The sequence below is a fragment of the Falco peregrinus genome, chromosome 19 (assembly GCF_023634155.1).
Source record: "Falco peregrinus isolate bFalPer1 chromosome 19, bFalPer1.pri, whole genome shotgun sequence".
Lineage (NCBI taxonomy): Eukaryota > Metazoa > Chordata > Aves > Falconiformes > Falconidae > Falco > Falco peregrinus.
In genome coordinates this window covers 3,227,308-3,245,284 of record NC_073740.1, presented here as the reverse complement: position 1 = coordinate 3,245,284, position 17,977 = coordinate 3,227,308, and the positions used below count along the sequence as shown (strand labels likewise).

At 54.6% G+C, this 17,977-nt stretch overlaps 2 protein-coding genes across 7 annotated transcripts in view; one reads left to right on the top strand and one right to left on the bottom strand.

Annotated features, from left to right (window-relative positions):
* Nucleotides 1–54: 54 nt before the first annotated feature.
* Nucleotides 55–7,432, top strand: RUSC1 (RUN and SH3 domain containing 1). Of its 2 annotated transcripts, none has more exons than XM_055791880.1 (10): nucleotides 55–131; nucleotides 664–2,294; nucleotides 2,970–3,071; nucleotides 3,596–3,672; nucleotides 3,820–3,994; nucleotides 4,104–4,209; nucleotides 4,299–4,345; nucleotides 4,601–5,618; nucleotides 5,947–6,080; nucleotides 6,712–6,845. In XM_055791880.1, the coding sequence occupies exons 2-9, from the start codon at nucleotides 734–736 to the stop codon at nucleotides 6,077–6,079; spliced, it is 3,219 nt and encodes a 1,072-aa protein (XP_055647855.1). In that variant the 5' UTR covers nucleotides 55–131; nucleotides 664–733; the 3' UTR covers nucleotide 6,080; nucleotides 6,712–6,845. The 2 variants fall into 2 exon arrangements, with proteins under 2 accessions (XP_055647855.1, XP_055647853.1); XM_055791878.1 differs by having other exon boundaries at nucleotides 58–131; nucleotides 5,947–6,075; nucleotides 6,712–7,432.
* Nucleotides 7,433–9,101: 1,669 nt separating this feature from the next.
* Nucleotides 9,102–17,977, bottom strand: part of ASH1L (ASH1 like histone lysine methyltransferase) — a 64,209-nt gene continuing 55,333 nt past the window's right edge. For 4 of the 5 annotated variants that reach the window (XM_055792353.1, XM_055792356.1, XM_055792358.1 and 1 more), the window contains exons 23-28: nucleotides 15,845–15,983; nucleotides 15,061–15,233; nucleotides 14,412–14,578; nucleotides 13,211–13,251; nucleotides 12,181–12,482; nucleotides 9,102–11,430 (exon numbers count right to left, since the gene is read on the bottom strand). In XM_055792353.1, the coding sequence (XP_055648328.1) occupies nucleotides 11,339–11,430; nucleotides 12,181–12,482; nucleotides 13,211–13,251; nucleotides 14,412–14,578; nucleotides 15,061–15,233; nucleotides 15,845–15,983 (914 nt within the window). In that variant the 3' untranslated portion in view covers nucleotides 9,102–11,338. Of the gene's footprint in view, nucleotides 11,431–12,180; nucleotides 12,483–13,210; nucleotides 13,252–14,411; nucleotides 14,579–15,060; nucleotides 15,234–15,844; nucleotides 16,009–17,977 lie in introns of those variants that run through there. The other variant, XM_055792355.1, reaches the window with a different exon arrangement.

Sequence of the window (17,977 nt, the reverse complement as noted above, 5' to 3'; positions counted from 1 at the left end):
CGGGCCGCAGCACCGCCCCTGCTGGCTCCCGGGAGGGGCGGACCGGGGCGGCTCCCGGGCGGGGCGGCGGCGGCGGCGGGGCTGGGGCTCCTCCCTCCCGGCAGCCGCATTCGCCGCCGCAGCGCGACGAGGTGAGCGGGGCGGGGGGGGGGCCCGGCGGGCGGAGGGGAAGGGGCGGCTGCACCCCCGCCTCATCGCGGGGCCGGGGTGCCCGGTCGCTGCCCGTGGCCGGGGAGGGGGGGCGGGGGCGCGGCCGCCAGCCCTGCGGCGCGCTGCTGGGCCCGGTCCGGGGGTCTCCTCGCCCTTCGGCCGCCCGCCCCGGCTGAGGCTTCACGGGCGTTTTCTCCTGAACGGCACCTGGGAGATGCTCCCGGGGCTGGCGCCCGGCAGAGGGGATCCAGCCCCGGAGCCCCTCGCAGCGCTCGGGGTGCAGCCGGCAGAAGCCCCCCCCCCGCCCCGGCCGGGCAGCCCCGAGCGTGGCAGGGCGCCGTGGGGCAGCCCCCCCCCCGCTGGGCACGTTCCCGGCTGCGAGCCCCCCGGCCCTGGCGCTGCTCCGGGCGGCTGCTGCAAGGTCACTGCTGTCCCCTCGCCCTGCCCTGTGCCTCGGTGGGTCTGCGCTGCCGCCGCCCCCCCCGCCGACTGAAGGGTGTCTGGTGTTTGCAGGGGGCTGCATGGTCTGAGGGGAGCTGGGGGGCTCTGGGAGGAGCCTCGGCACGACCAGCGAGGCAGCATCATGCTGGCTCCGAAGAAAGGCCTGCTGTGCAACCTCAACCACATCCATCTGCAGCACATCTCCCTGGGGCTGCACCTCTCCCGGCACCCGGAGCTGCAGGAGACCTCGGGCTCCATGGGTGGAGAAGACCAGACTGGCTGCAGCGACTGCCCGCAGAACTGCGAGCAGGTGGATGCCAATTCCAACAATCCCTCCTTGAAATGCCGGTGCTGCGCATCCCATACCCAGCAGCCGGTGACGTTGGGTCTCCAGAACCAGGTGGCTCAAGAGGATTTCCCCTGCCTGCATGCTGGGGAGGAGGTGGCTTCCCCTTGTGATCTGGCCTCCTCCTCCTCCTCCTCCTCTGTCAGTAGCTGCTCGGATTTCAGCTTGGATGACTCCCCGGTCTCTGTGTACTGCAAGGAGTTCCCCAGAGAAGAGTCCCAGTCCCCCCAAAATCAGCCCGTCGTCGTTCCCACAGAAGACACCCGGGATGGCGGGTCGCTGGCTGACCAGGGTGGTACATGTGATGGAAGAGATGCCAACCTCAACCCCCTGGCACTCCAGAGACCTGGCACCCTGGCCAGAGAGAGCCCGGACAGCCTCTGCAGTGGCAGCTCCCTCGACTTCCAGTGCGATGAGACCTCTCCCAGCGTGGCAGTGCAGGAGACCACCAGCACCTGCGCTGACCTAGACCCTAACTGCAACCCCCTCCCTGCCCCTGGCGCTGCGCCTGCGGCACCACCTGCGCCAGGGCGGTGGGATCCCGCTGGGAGCAGGGCTCCTGAGCCACGGCCCCGGGCTGGCAGCCTCCCCCCACCCGTGCCCCCCCGGCCCCGCAGGCGGCTGCAGGTTCTCAGCGGGCACCGAGCAGAGCAGCCGCCCCTGCCCGCACGGCTGCCGGAGCCCGGCGCCGGTGACCTCTGCAGGGATGCTGGCAAGAAGACCATCACCTCCTTCCATGAGCTCGCCCAGAAGAGGAAGAGGAACGCCGCCGGGCCTGCTCTTGCCCAGGCCAGGGCTGACCGGAGCGACTGGCTGATCGTATTCTCGCCCGACACGGAGCTGCCCCCCGCCAGCGAGCTGCTCTCGGGGGCCACGGGCCAGGAGCCAGCCCAGCCCCAGCACGACTGGCCGGCGCGACCCCCCAGCTCGCAGCAGAGGGAGGTGACGACGTTCAAGGAGCTGCGGTACCGCAGTGCCGCCAAGGCCAAGGGCCACCCCGGGGGCGAGCGGGCAGAGCCGGCGGCGCCTCAGCACCCCTCTGCGCCCCTCGAGATGGCCGCGGGCGGTGGCGGCTCGGGCTGGCTGCCCCCCGCGCCCCTGGGGGGACAGGTGCTGGCACCTACGGACAGCCACCAGCTGAAGAGGAGGAGGTCCCCGCCTGCGCTGCAGCCCATTGCGGAGGGACAGCCGGGGGACACGGAGGACGGGGGGCTGCCGCCACGGAGCTGCCTTCCAGGAGGGACTGGGCTGGGCTCTGCCCGCGACGCGGGGACCCCAGTTTGGAGGCTCGGGGACCCCGGTGGAGACCCCTGGGTGCCAGGGACGGTGCTGAGAGGAGACGAGCCCTGCAAGGAGGGTAAGGGTCGGGGTGCCCTGCGGGGTGGGTGTGGGGCTGTCACCCCCGGGGGGCTGCGGGCCGGGGGGTGCGTGCGGCAGCTGCGGGTGAGCCGGCATGAATGGAGCCCTGGGGCGTGCTGTGCGGGGGGGCGCCCGAACCCGGGGGGCACATGGCCTGGGGGTGCGGGGGGCTGTGGCCAAGCACAGGCAGGGCACACGGGCCGGGGGCTGCGGCCAGGCTGGGGGGGGCGCACGGGCGGGGGGGGTATGGCCGGGGGGTGCTGGGGGTGCGGCCGAGCCGGGGGGGGAACACATCGGCCGGAGGGTGCCGGGGGCTGCGGCCCCCGGAGCTGCCCCGGTCGTTCCCTCCCTGGCCGCGGCCGGGCCGGCCCCGCCGAGGCGGCACCTCCCCCGCCCCCCCCGCCGCCCTCGCCCTGCCCCCGGGCCCGGCTGGGCCCTGCCCCTTCCCGGGGCTGCCCCGGGCCCGGCCCCGCCCGCTGCCCTCGGCTCGCCGCGGCCCCATGGGCGAGCGCGGCCCGGCCGGGCCCGGCCCCGGCGCTGCCTGCGGTGAGTGCGGCCGGTGACGGGGCGGGCGCAGCCTGGGCCTCCCGCAGCACCGGGCCCCGGGCCGCGCCCCCCGGCCCCGCCGCCTCCCGGCCCCGCCGCCCTGACCCCGCCGCCCCGCTGTCTCCAGCCAGGCCCTCGCCGCCCGCCGCGGGAGCCGCCCTGGGCCCGGCCCGGCCCGGCGGGGGGAGCACGGAGGGAGCCCGCCGGCCCCGGGCAGAGCAGAAGAAAGGTAACGGCCCCCCGGGGGCGGACCGGACCGGACCGGACTGGACACCCCACCGGGAGCGGAGCGGGCAGCCCCCCGGGACGGGAGCGGGCACGCCCCTGGGAGGGGACCGGGCAGCCCCCCCGGTACCGGGCAGCCCCCCCGGTACCGGGCAGCCCCCTCGGCAGCGGGCAGCCCCCGGTCCGGCCCCGCCGCCGGGGGGCCCCGGGGGGGGAGGGGCAGGGGCGGGCAGCGCCGCCGGGCCCTCGACAGATGGTGCTGTGGGTCTGGGGATCGGGGCCGCCCCGGCGTCCTGCAGCATCCTGGCCTTGTCCCCTTGGAAACGGCGGGTCCTTCATCCCTGCAGGTTCCCATGGCAACAGCCTGGGATGCTCCGGCACCCTGCGCCTGCCCGCTCCTCCCCGGCTCCTCCAGCCTCAGCGTGCGGAGCTGCCGCTCGCTGTAGCCGTGGCCGGTGCGGTGCCGGCAGCCCCGCGCCCGTGGGTCGGTGCCGCGCTGACACCTCCTTCCCTTCTGTCGCCCCGCAGCACTGCTGGTCGCCGTCAGCGTCGCCGTGGATAAGATCATCGCCCACTTCAGCACTGCACGGAACCTGGTGCAGAAGGTGGGGGTCTGGGCCGAGGGTCTGCCCGGGCGGGGTGGGCAGGGGCGAGGGCACGCTGTGTGGGCCTTGGGAGCTCCAGCAGGAGCATCCCACCACCCCTCCCTGCCGGCTCGGGGTCAGGTGCTGCTGTTCCCCTCCCTTCCTCAGGCGCAGCTGGGCGACAGCCGGCTCAGCCCAGATGTGGGTTATCTGCTGCTGCACACCCTCTGCCCTGCGCTCTATGCCTTGGTGGAGGACGGGCTGAAGCCGTTCCAGAAGGATGTTATCACAGGCCAGAGGAAGAATTCCCCCTGGAGCGTGGTGGAAGCCTCTGTGAAGATGGGTCAGTGTGAGGAACCTGCTCCTGGAGAGGCTGGCATCTCCTTCTCCAGCCTGGGCTGGGGGAGGATGCGCGCCCCGAGCCGTGACTGCCTGTGCTGTGTGCTCCGCAGGCCCCAACAGCCGCTCTCTCCACTCCCTGTGCTGGCACGTGGCCGGGCTGGCCCCCCTTGGCAGCACCAGGCAGAAGTTTCATGCCTTCGTCCTCGGCCTTTTGAAGTGAGTATTGGCCCCGGCTGTCCTTGCCGCTGTGGCAGGTCGCAGGAGCTGCAGCAGCTCTGACGTGGGTTCCCTTGGCCTTGTTTTAGCACTAAGCAGCTGGAGCTGTGGATCTCTCACCTGCAGAGGAGCCCAGGTAAGGACACGGTGCCCAGAAACTCCCCACCCAAGCCCTCTCCTGCTTGCCAGGCTGATAATCCCACACCTGTTCCGCCCCCCCCAATGCTTGGCTGGGATTTCTGTGGTGGAGAAGGGCATCGTTTTCTGTGGGGCAGCTTCAGCGCAGACAGCTCTCAGCAGAAGCTTGCCTCACCTGTCAGGGCAGACCAGCTGGCCCGGGGAGGGCGCGTGGGCCAGGGCAGCGCGTTTTGCAGCCGTCCCTATCTCCTAGGTGTGATCTCTGTGCTGTACTCACCCATGGCCTTCTTCGCCCTGAGCCAAGGCCCCTTTCCCCACCTCGCTGATGAACTGCTGCTGCTCATCCAGCCCCTCTCGGTGCTGACTTTCCACCTTGACCTGCTCTTTGAACACCACCACCTCTCCGTGGATGTAAGACCCTTGTCCCGTCAGCTGGAGTCCCCTCTGTCTCCTGCCCGTCGCTCTGCTCGGGCTCGAGGGGCTGTGCAGCCTGCCCTGGAGGGGCAAAGCAGCGCTGCAGGGGCGAGCCTGGGCAATGAGACCCCCCCCGATACTCTGGGGAGGGCAGAAGGTGGCACAAGGTCCCAGTTGCCAGCAGCCGTGCGTGGGCTGCTCCCGGCCCCTCAGGTGGGGGCTGCCTTGCAGCAGACCTTCCAGCACGTGCTGCGCTGGGGCGACCAGCTCAGTCGCACTTTCCTGGGAGCAGACAGCTCCCCGGAGACCCACAGGCCCGCGGTGGGCCCTGGGGGGGCTGGGGCTGGCCTCGGTGGCTGGTGGGGCCAGCTGAGCCAGGCCTCCAGGGTTTACGCCGCTCCTAGCAAGGAAAAGTTCCCCTTTGTCTGGTGGACAAAGCTGCGGACGGCTGCGGGGGATTCCAGCCCCGGCCAGGCTGTGCGACCCCAAACGTCCGTGAGTGAGCCTCGAGGCACGGAGCTGCAGCTCCTTCAGACCAAAGCTGTCCCTCAACTCTCCGGTCCCAAGCCCACCAGCAGCGCTGACACCTCCGGCACCTCTTCCCCTGAAGACCTCGTCCTGCCTGCTGGAGCTGCAGCACCCACCAAGCCAGATGATCCTGTTGCCGGAGAGAAACCCCTGGCTGTTGCCCCAGAGCCTGGTGCGAATCGGAGCCGGGCGGCACCTTCTGACCTGGAGGCGGCAGGTGGTCCCCCCGGCCCCAGCAAGGGCGGCTGGCTGGGCCGGCTCTTTGGAGCCAGCAGCCCCTCTGCCAGGAGCTTCCCTGCTGGTCCTGTCACCGTCTCCACCAGATCCAGGTAAGACCCAGCCTGGGCAGGCGGGGGGGGGAAGCGGCGTGTGCTGAGGAAGGGGTTTTCTCCCTGGCAGTGGAGGGAGAACGTCCATGGGGCTGGCCGGCCTCACGGGGTGTCTTGTCCTGCCCCTTATCCACACAAATGCGGCGCTCCGGGGCTTAGCGCGTGTCCCACCTGCTCCGGCCCTGTGTCCCATCCATCCCTTAGAGCAGCGGGAGCTCGTGGTGGAGGCTCGGTGGTGCCTGGTGGTGCCCTTGTCAGCTCCCAGGTCACCAGCACGGTCTGAGCAGGATTTCCAGAGGGGCCTGTGGCTTCCTTTGCTTTGTGGCAGGAGACCTTCTAGCTGGCTGTCCCCCAGCGCGCGTGTGCTGGCCGTGGCGGTGAAGGGGCTGGCCTCCGAGAAGACCCACGCTCAGGAGCAGCCAGCGAGGATCGTGCCCGACTCGGCCCAGCCCCGCAGGTGACGCAGGGCACGGGGTGCTTGGGGCTGGGGGCTGGTGGTGGACGCTCCTGGGTGGGGGCTGTTCCCAGACAGCCCTGAGGGACACGCTTGCGTCGCTCGCTGGTGCCGACTTGCACCCAGACTGCTCCCCTCGGGATTCCCCATCTGCTGAGCTGTGGGTGAACCTCTGTCTCTGCCTAGCTGTGCTCAGTTGTTTTCCCAGACATTTTTTGGGGGAATTTTGAGCGTTTTCTTTCTCTTGCGTGCTTGCTGGATTTGTAGTGGCTTGTTTGGAGCAACCCTGTGGCAGCTCTGACCAAAGTGTCAGGAAAGCCGCGGTGGTCCGGCATCTGTCCGAGCAAGCCCAGGGGGCGAATGGTGGGGCCATGCCGCGCTCGCTGGCTCTGGTTCCCTCCTGCCCAGGCCTCGCCGCCGTGTCTGCGCCGGAGCCGCTCTTGTTCCGTGGCTGCTCCCGGGGGCTGCTCGGTGGGACGGTTTTGGTGATGTGGCTTCTTGGTCATGTCCACTGGCAGCTCTGCCTGGGGTCGCCGGCCCCACACTGGGCATCAGCACCTGCCCCGCGCCCCGTGGGGGCCCCGCTCGGTGGTACCTGGGGTCCCGGGCGGCCGGTCTGCGACGGTGCTTGTTGTGCAGGGCAGTGCGGGCACTCTGCGACCACACGGGCACCGCCGATGGTCACCTCAGCTTCCAGAAAGGGGACATCCTGCAGCTGCTCTCTACCGTGGATGAAGACTGGATCTGCTGCTGCCATGGAAACAGCACTGGCCTAGTTCCTGTCGGTTACACATCCCTGATTTTGTGAGGAGGCGGAGGAGACCTGAGGAAGCGGCTGTGCTTGCTGAAACAGGTGCCACCTCCGGGAAGGACCATCTCCTGCTGCCTCTTCACCGCCTTTGGGGCTTCACCACATTTGGGGCTTCACCGCCTTTGGGGCTTCACCACCCTGGGGCTGGCAGTTCTGCAGGGGACGCTGCCCTGGTGCCCGTCGCTGCTGTTGTTTGCATGACGTTACCGTCTGCCGCGGGTGCGTCCCCCGAGCCACCGCCGTGCCCGTCCCCGCAGACCTGCTGGCACTTCACCGCGGCTCCCGCTCGGGAGCTGCTCTCGCTCGTGTTTCCTCAGCTGCTGCCCACGCCTGTGCCGGGAGGGAAGGGTCCTGTCCCTGCGTGGTACCACAGCCCTGTATGTCGTCTCCTTGCCGTTGTGTCTTGCCACCGCCGCCACCTCCACGTGCCCTGCTCTGCCCCGTGGCCAGGGCTGGTGGCCCGGGCCGGCCCCAGCACTCTGTAAATACTTGCAACCACAGGAATGAGCTTATTCCAGAGGAAAAAAGCTGGGAATAAAGGTTGTGACTCACGTGCCGCTGTGTGTGAATGGATCATGGTGGCCGGGGGGGGCTGGCAGTGGCCACGTGGCCCATCCCTGTGTGGGTGGCCCGGGCTGCTGCTGCGTCTTTGGCCAGTAAATGCTCTTGCGGGGGGAGCCGGGGCCGTGCCGGTGCTCAGCACTGGGCACAGCACCACCTGGTACCAGCCATGGGGAGCCAGAAATCACCCTGGGGAAGTGTCGGGGTGGGAGCTGCGCGGCACCGGGGGAGGTTTGTGTTATGTGGTTATTTCAGTTAAACTGATCTTTTTACCAAGACACAGGCTTTCCGTAGGGACTGGATGCCTTGTATTTTTTTTCCAAGTTTTTCTTATTGCTTGTGACCATAGATCCCGCTGGTTGCATTTCGTACTGGGTGCCCCAGTAAAAGGGAACCACGGGCATACTGGAATAGCCAGCGAAGGGCCACAAGGCAACAGCAGCTCGCCTTGGCGGCAGCCTTTGCACCAGTGCTCTCTCCTACGGCCCCAGTTCATCCTCCAGCTCCCACTGGCTTCTGCTCCGAGGAGAGAGCCGCTCTCCCGGTCTGTTCCTCTTTTCATTTCTCTCCCTGGAATTTTTACTCTCAGACGAGGGACGTTATATCTTAATGGGAGTGTTAGTTGGCTTGTCTTAAGTAGGTTTGATTGAATTCCACAGCTGCCTCTGGACTCTGAAATGGGGTCAAGTTGGCAGGAGATGAATCCAGGTGCTTTTTCAAACTATTTTAATAATAAAAATCCCTACTGCAATCCTTGGCGTGGTACCTCTAGTTTAAAAAGAACAAGTGTGTGAGTCAAACAGGGCAGGTTTAATGCCCACAGGTTCAGGCGAGGAAATGGAAAAAGGCAAATTAAAAGGGGATGGGGGTGGGCATCAAGAAGCCACTTCATTCCTGGGTGCCCAACGCAGGGTTACCAAACTGACTCCCAGAAACTGCTTTGGAACCCAAGGAAGTTTAAACCCTGAAGGATTTGCCAGACTGTCTTGGATCTCCTTGGTGCCACCCTTGAGAGGGGACGGGAGGGAGCATCAGGCTGGCGAAGCCCCGGCAAAGCTGAAGGGGCACAACCTTCCCCAGGTCTGTGTTCCTCACGTCCCGCTGTGGGATGAGGGTGGGATGAGGGGACGTGATGGGGCTCACGAACGCCCCTCAGCCTCTCACACTTACCTGCCTTTCTGCTACCGGAGGGGTCTGTGCGACGTGCGGCCGCCTGCCGCCAGCCGTGCCCACGCGCTGCCGTGGAGAGATGCCGACAGAACCGCAGCCGCTGTCTGTGCGGGCAGGGAGCAATCCCCTGGGTACCGGAGTTACGTGCTGGCAACAGGCACGAGATGTGTAGATTTACTGGTTCACGTAATGACCTGCCATTCTCTACCCGCCGTCCCCCCCCCCGACTACCCAAGAGCGGCCGTCTGTGCCGACACTCCCGCCTGCACCGCTGCCATCACCCCTCCTGCCAAGGTCTGACCGGGGGAACCAGCAGCAGCAAATTAAATCCTCGCAAGATGCCATCACCCGTCGGGCGGTTTGAAAGAGGCAGGACAACAGCCCTGGAAAAGCGGCTGCGAGAGTCAGGACACAACAGGAGCGGCTGAGACAGAGGCAAGAAAAGAAAAGAGAATCAAAGCCATGTCAAAGAAAACCCCACAAGTCATCGATAGGAAAAGATTTTCCATTTAATACTAGACTCTCTCAGGATTGAGATGCAGGCTTTTTATGCAATTACATCCAATGTTAAAATTGGTAATACATAATTTACAAAGATTAACATCAAAACAATGATCTATTTAGATATGCTTTGTAAAAAGGAAATATATTAGCAGCATTTATTTTCAGCAATCACACAGCCTACACCCATGCAGACTAAGAGTTCATATCTATTTGCAATAATGTAGTGCTTCCTGGTCTTAAAACAGCGATCCTGGTGACACACTGGTCTTCTCATTATTATAAAATAACCGAAAAATAAAAAAAGTCATTAATTTCTACACCAGTAAGAAAAACAATTCTTTGCACTTACCTAACATTTGATTGTCTAAAAAACATTTTGTTTAGTCTTTCAACAAAAGAAAGATAAAATGACAGAGCTAGTGTCTCGCTTCTGTACGCACTTTATTTTTTAAAAACTTTTTTAGTGTTTAACACCATTTGAGACAATGATTTCTGTTTTAAACTAAATGAGACAACTCAAGATTTTGGACATGCGATATTCCTACTACACGCACGAGTATTTTATACTCAGGGTTCCTGGTACTGTACAGTGCTTCTCTACAGTAAGAAAATATTCCAAACTATTTTCTTATTTCTTTTTTTTTTTTAATAAAATATTTTTTCTCAAAGGGTTTTTTCCTTTCTTTTTTTTTTTTCTTTTTAAATCAACACATAAAAGTTAATGGAATGAGTCATGTTCCACTAAGAGTAAAATAATTATAATAATAACAAGAATGTACATTAGGACAAGCTTGGTCCATTAAAAAGGAACATGTAACTACTGTATTGCTTTACATCCACGCAGCAGATATATACAACTTGGCACATTAAAAACTGGTTTTCTTATAAGAACATCTAAAACAGGACTGTATATGCATATGTACGTCTGAAAGACAAAAAAGCAAAGCCATTTTAAAGGGGCAGCGTATGCTGACCACCCCCTCCCTTTGCCACAGCCTGGCCCTGGCCCGGAGACAGGCGACAGCGTCGTGGCTCCGCGCGGGGAAGGTCGTCGGGGGCGGCACAGGGGGTCCTGCGGCAGCACCGGCTCCTGGAACGCTACGGCAGTCGCAACCTCATGCAGTGAGAAATCAGTGCCTCGGCTGTTGCTTTCGGGAATAATACTTTTCATCAGGGCAGAGAGAGAGGGCGGTGCGAGATACACTGTCTCTTAATTTAAGAGACGGACATTTTAAGCTGTACAACCAGAACACAAGAATAGTGTTAGCAGTTGATATATTCTACAGTTCACAACAAATACTCGCTCTGAATACTGCTTGACGGTTCATGTAGTGAAGGTTTCCTTTTTTTTTTTTTTTGTTTTTTTTCCTTTTTCTTTTTAACAGATTTTAATTTGCACAACACACTAGACACACAAGAACCACAGCTTATCAAAAAAACCAACAGCAATGGGGTTGTCAGGATTTGACTTGCTTTATAAAATTTCTCTGCAGAAAAAAGTGAAAAAAATCACACCCCGCTCCCTCCCCCCTCTACGACGCAGAACAAGTGCCTCAACCAGCCAACTCCTGCTTTGCTCCAAGGTGACTTTGGAAGTTTCTCCTTGTCACAGACCAAAGGTACATGTGTGCACTGGCCGTTCCACGGTGAACCTTTCGCACGTTTGGGTACGTTTCTCTCTTCTTGGAACTTGTGCAAATCAGAGGCCACAACTTCAGGGCAGCCTTTAACTTTAAGCCACTGGGCCTTCACCCTCCCATCTGGATTTCATTCACTGGCATGGACCATGGTGGTGCCAACAGTATCTTCTACAATCACAGGTTAATTGGTGAACATGGGGAACATTCTCATCAGAGAAAGTCAGTCCTTATCCTTCTTACCTCCCCATTTTTTAATTTTTTTTTTTTTTATTTTTTTCCTCTGAGTGGGAATATCAAGCAAAAATAAATTAAATTTGACCATCCTGGACAATAACCACGAGGTTTTTCTCAGTACCTAACATCAATACAAGGCACGCCCAACAACACACACACCATAAGAGCACTGCAGAGCAGGGCAGGGCAACCTGCCAACCCAGACATCTAAGTGCTAACTGTTTGTATATTTGTCAGTTTTCTGCTGCCCTCTTTTCCTTGGCTGGTACGGAGGAAGTTGGGCTCCTGCCCTCAGTCCTCAGCAGACCTTGTAGCAGACTCCAGACCACAGCTTGCTCTCGTGGCGTCACTTCCTGAAGCTGCTCTCTGGGATGGTGAGCGTGCGCCGCCTCAGTTTTCTTCCTGATCCTTCCTCCAGCAAGTAAGTGACATCAATAGCTGCAACAGACCACAGCCTTTTGGTAAAAGAAGGCGAAACCAGTAACAGTTTCCCCGTTCCCCTATTCACGGTTCTTTCCAGGATGCTTCCACCCATCGTGTTATTCAAAACAAGGCAACCTGAGCTGAGCATCAGGTGCTGAGCAACCTGATTTAAGTCTGAAGTTAGCCCTGCTTTGAGTCATGTTTGGGACAGATGACCTCCAAAGGTCCTTCCAACCTAAATTATTCTACAAGTCCATGATTATTTTGCACTAACTCCCAGAACATGGAAGAGACCGGACAGAGCTCAGCCTAGGCTTTAATTAAAAGCAGAGACATACTCAACCAGTGCAACCACCGTACCCTTATTCTACACAGAAGTTACTTAGAACCCAATGGAAAGCTCATTAAAGGTCAAAAAAGACTTTCCAGATTCTCTTCAGTCTTTCTTTGCCTGTCTGTTAGATTTCTCAGTTGTGAACACAGACTGGTGTGTGTGGGGGAATCTGTCTCCAGTAAAGTTTTTGTGGTTACTAAAAATGTTATACAAAACGCAGCGTCAGTCAAAAGATGCTTCATTTGGATTTAGTGGAAATTGCTACTGTTGCAAAAGAAAACGCTGCTCCAAAGAAAACTAACTATTAATGATGTCCACTAGCGAGAAATTCAGACAAAAACATTTATTTTATCGATACGGTCTGCAGTGAGCCGAAAACAAACCTGGTTTTGCTAGAAATACTATTGTGCAATCATCGCATAAAATCTCACCGTTTTTCCCTGGGATTTTCTCTAGGAGGTTTAGCAGGATTTGATTAAGTCTCTCTCTCTGAATATTCCGCCTTTCCTCTGGAGTGCACAGCTGCCTTGTGTCAGAATTGCTTTCTTCCACCTTTTTATCAGTTTCACAGGTCTCACCAGAGACTGCCTCTTTTTCTGGCTCCTCCAGGCTAGGTATCTCGCTTGAACTTTGCTCTTGGTTTCCTAATACATCCTCAATAAGTGGAAGTGAATCTTCTTCTTGGTTTAAGTCTTTAATCTGTGGTTTTGAGCGATCTGTTTTCCAGGACGATCTAGCAGGAAAAGAAGGGTTTAAATACCACAGTCTTTCAGACACTCACCAATTACTAGTGAGCCCAGGACTTCTCAGCAGGTAGAGGGTTTTCTGGAATTTCAGTCACTTGACTTAATACATGCGTTCACACCCACCAGTTCCTACCTACGGGAGGCTACGCTCCTATAACCTTGCTTGCATAACATCAAATGCAGTCCTTGAAAAACAAACTGCATTTTTATTTCCAGTTGTAAAGCTTTTTATTTTCCAAAAGAGCGGAGCTCAGCACTTAACTGATGTTTTTCTGCAATAGTCATGGCTCTTCATGGGTATATTTTTTAAGTCTCGAACAGACCCGAGCGAGTGCAGTGGCCCTGGCTGTTACCACGATGCCAACACCGGGGGTCTGTTCAGGAATCCCAACCCCCTTTGTGCAGGGAGGCTGGGTGCTCTTGTCCTGGGCTCTGCCATCTCCCACGTTTAGCTGCTTTTGCTAACTTCCAAAACGGTTCTGTACTCTTCCTTACACACATTATTAAGGAATGCGAAGGCTGCTTTTATACTGCATCCCGCCCTCACTTGTTCCCCTTTAACTCTTTGAAAGTTTAGAGGATTGCTTTAAATAATTTAAGCTTACTATTTCTGCAGCACCCAGGGGAAACGGGTAGGAAGAAGAGTGGACACTTGACAAACAAACAGGGTTATCTCATCTCTTCCCAATAAGCAATCTGGGAGGTTAAGACTCACCTGCCTCCATTTCTCTTGTAGTTGTCTGGTACATAATGAGGCTGTAACAATAATAAAGATTATGGTTAATACCAAATAAAATTTGCAGTTGAAGAAAGCACTGGTTTATCAAATATTCTGGAAGTATTAATAAGGACCCCCCTAACCGATGCTTTGGAAATGCCAGTGCGTGGCTGGCGTATCTCGCACATCAGATGAACTCAAAGGAGATGGCATAATCAAGCAATAAGGAGAAATTAGAGCCAGACTTATTATCTGATCCTTCCTATCTTCTAAATAAATTTCAAGGCACAGACCATCACGATAAAAATCAACTTTGCTTTCTGCACAGCAGAAGTCTGGAACCACTTCTGCACTCACTACAAAAATCTCTCTGCTTGCAGGCAGAGGAGCGCTTCCTTGCGAAAGATGTGCCAGATCTGATACCTCTGTGGTCAGAGACAAAGCAGTTCTGTGGGAGGACATGCGCAACGCAGAGCTGCTACTTCCACGGAACAGGGGAAAACGAGACAGTGAGACAAACGGATATTCAGATGGAGGACGTTAGGGGAACTGTACTCTCTGATTTTGCTGCCTGTCTGCTCTTTTTTGCATAAGACATCCATTTTCAGTGTTAATTACAGACATGAAGTAAACAGTAGGTCATTTGATAGAGTAGGGAAATGGAAATAGGAAAATACAGCTTTTCTGTCTTGGGAATCACAATTCAACGGTACTGCTGAAAACCATTTCTGAAGCAAATTGATTAAGACACAGAGTAATTACACCAAAGGAAAGAAAGCCTGACACAGACAGGGTAACAAACACACGCTGGACTACATTGTGTGATTCTCTAAACCATGCACAATTATTTTACAGCTGCAGAACAACGACCAAAAAGTGAGTTTTAAGATTTCCTTCACTCAGGAGTGAGTTAAATGAAATCAGCATCTAGATTTCAGTCAGAAATCACAATCTCTAAACTTATACACCACCATTCGTTCAACACCTGTTTGCCTTTGAACTGCATATTCTCTGGCCACACTCAATTTTACTTTCCAAGCTTTCTTTCCAGGCAACTTTTAATCCAGACTGTGTATGCTTGTGTGTCAGCTTCTTTCAGTTTACCAAGCTTCATTCATAAACAGAGAGCCAGGGACTTTCCAAAAATATGTCCAGCCTTCTAGTAAAAAGTAAGGAAGCTAAGAGAACAAGCACTTACTGAAAAATCTCTCTTGGGTGTGAGTTTCTTGGGGAAGTGGTCAAAGGCATAGGGCTTGGTGCAGACAGGGTAACGATTCCGGTGGATCTTGTAGAAGAGATGAGCTGATTTATCAAGGCGGTAATCACAAATATATACATCCTGCTCCTTCACCCCTTTTGGCCTCCCTGCGGTTTCAAAACAAAGCATGCAGGAAAAAATGTGAATTAGATTCAAGAGGAAATACACGGTACAGGAGAACAAGACCAAGCCACACGCCGTGTCAGAGCTGTTCAGTGAGATGGCACGCGTTCTTGTCTGTTTTCCTTTACTCAGAATTGCAATAGTGGACACGCTGCTGGTTTAATTTAAGAGGAAAACTTGTATAGTCTCATCAAATACTATCCAAACTTTTAGAAAAACTGTACTCAGCTGTCATCACTTTCTCTTCCCTGCCCAACACAATCCCACCCAACTTCTGCCTCTTTAGTACGGGCCCTCTTAAAACAGAAATCACTGTCCTAGTGCTAAAGCAATAGCACTTCCTCAGCTCCAATACCCTGTAAACACTGGCTATGGCCTTTTTACAGCGTTAATTACCCTAGCGTACTTCCCAATTTATTAGAAAGGTGTGTTATATTTAATTTCTCATCCCATGAAGTCTCCTTACCTTTGCAGTAGGTGTACAGGTCAAGAACACAGCACGTTCCCACCACAGCTTCTAAGGGGATAATTTCATACAACGGCACCCGGAAGAGCTCATTGTGATAGAACTTTCGAGAAGGGGAATGATGTGTTTCATGCGGACGGAAGTAATGATGACCAAATGCAAAGCGCTCCTCTCTGTTTGAAGATGTGAAGGTAAGAGAAAGACAGAAACACAAGGGGAGGAAAAAAAAAAAAAAAAAAAAAGACTATTTCTATAAGCCTGTGATACAACTTTACTTAATGCCCTCCACTTAGTTTTGAATTATCTATCTTGCACTTTTGCAATGACTGTGATGAAAAGCGAAGTCACATAAATATTACACGTTCAACTGTATGCCCTCCAGTAAGTGGAAATACTTCTAGGGTGATTTTTACGAACACAGCAGACTTACTGTGCTGCTGTCATTGGGGCATATGCATTTAATCACGTTACAGTGGCTTAGCCAGTCAGTGGTCGTTAGCTGAGCCAATTCAGCTGTCAGGGTGTATTCTCAGCCTATTCCAACAGCGAGGAAAGCACATAAACTTCTACCTTTTATCCACTGCTTAAACCTCCAACCTCAGAAGCTTTTCCTTTGCAGTTGTGGAGCACAAGCAGAGACAAGGGGGAAAAATCATCAAGCCTTTGTGACTGAACCATGTTCAGTCCTGCGTTTTTAAGCCATGGCAAGACTTCCACAAAATTACTGTGTTTTGACAGGTAGGTATATGGAATGTCTCAAATTCAAAAGATGCCTTGAACATACTTCTCATTTTTCCAGAGTTTTTCAATGCGGAAAATATCGAGTTTCTCCCTGTTGATGTGGGACAGCAGCCGATACGACTGCCGGACAGGGTGTCCATCGGGAGTTCTACGGCTGTCTCTCATCAGGTAAACACAATCACCTGGCAATAGGCACAAAATACACACCTGTAAAGAACTTTTCATGAGTCCAGCACACCAAAAAAAGCGGAGTAAATGGTTTCATTAAGACTACTATGACAGAGCTACCTGATGTTGAATCGCAGAGCGATGCAAAACCAGTGCAGAACCCACAAAAGGAGGAAAGGTTATCTTGATCATTTTCACGAAAACTTTGTAGCAAGAACTAAACGTAACTTGAATTGTATGCCCAGACTGAAAATACTAACATGAAATGAATCAAGATAAATTATGACAGATCGCAGGATATGTAACAAAATAAGTTTTGGTTAGGAAAACGTGTAGAAATTAGTGGTAGTTGCAATGTTTAAAGAATAAATCTTTAAGAGAAAAGATACTTATAGAGAGATTGAGAAAATACATCACCAACCAAGAAGCCCCAAGCCTTTGATTACTCCAGCAGAACTCAAATAAGATGCATATGAAAGCAAAAGAGAACTCAAGAAGGGCTGAACAAAATGACACTCCTGGCAACTAAAAAAAATATTTCCCAAGTGCAACCCCTAAACTTCTATTTATTAATTTCATCCCATGAGCGCATTAACTCTCTGTTAATTTCTCTGTTCCCATCTGTGAAATGGCATTAAAAGCACTCCCCCTCCACCCCCAGACCTGACTGCCATTCTTACTTGTATACTGCCCTTTTTTTGTGACAATGACTATCACTTGATAGGGTGAAAATACACTGCACCATTCAAAAAACCTTTCTCCTTTACGGAAAAGTTTTAATCCACGATGGTCACAAAGAACCTGAAGAGTCTCAGAGGGAGAACATGTGGGAAACTCGAAGTATTACTGAAAATACCGCTGGATTTAGTATACAGTATTTAAAACTCAATTCCATCTTTTCTGTTTATCTCACAATGAACAAAAACCTGGGAGGTCCCAAGTTATAAAAAGTTAAGGAAAACTACGCCGGGTAAGATCAAAGGTCATATAGTGTAGTATTCTAGCTGGAAAAGTGGGCAGTAGCAGATGGTTAGGAGGACAAAGCACAGGAATAAGGCTCGCACAGGGAAAGCCTTCCCCTGGTGTCCCCTTAGGCTTCCTCCCATCTCTGTTTTACGGACTTTTGGAGCTGAAGGCTATACTGGGCCACTGCGTATAAACAGGCAGCGATTAATCCCTCCTCCAAGAATCTATCTAACCTTTTTGGAACCATTTTGGTACCTCTCCAACTTCCTGTTACAATGCTTTCCATAGTTCAGTTATGGTTTTATAAAAAAAAAACAGTCCCTATTGTTTAAATATGTTGTCTGCTAATTTCAGTGTTTGTTCCCCAGTTTCTACATTGTTGCACTTCCCTGTGCCACTCTAGATTTCAGACGGTTACCCTTTCACCCTGCAAATCATGTGGGTAGACTTTGTTCACTGAAAAGATGTTTCATAGCTGATGAGGTAAAAACGCTTGTTTTCACAAGTAGTAAGATACTCTTTTTGAGATGGAATGACAAGAACAGTCCATAGCATGCAAGACAGACACATGACGGCACAATTACTTTTTCTATTTTGCCCATAATGATTTCTAGTACTCTGTTTGCCTCTTTGACTCGTGCCAAATATTTCTCTTATGTTTCCATTAAATTGCAATGACTCCAAGAATTTTTTCCCCTAAGCACATACCTACTTTTGTCTACATGCAGTTGTGTTTATTTTCCTTGCATGTACGTTGCTGTTATTTAATTAGCAGGTCTGGTCTCTTTTACTTCCACAGCTTAGTAAAAAGATGCCAGGGAACCACCAAGTACAACGTGGCCCCACGTTCATGAACGCCTCAGTTCTGCTCTCCCTTAGCTTACAAACAAATTCAGGATGAAAGTGAAGGATGTGTAATTGTATTTTCATAAATATAATCTCATTTATCAATCTTAAGTATAAAAGATGCTCCTAAGGACTCCTCATAGGCAAAAAATGCTTTAAGGTTTTATGCTGTCACCTGTCACTGTAACAGTGGAAT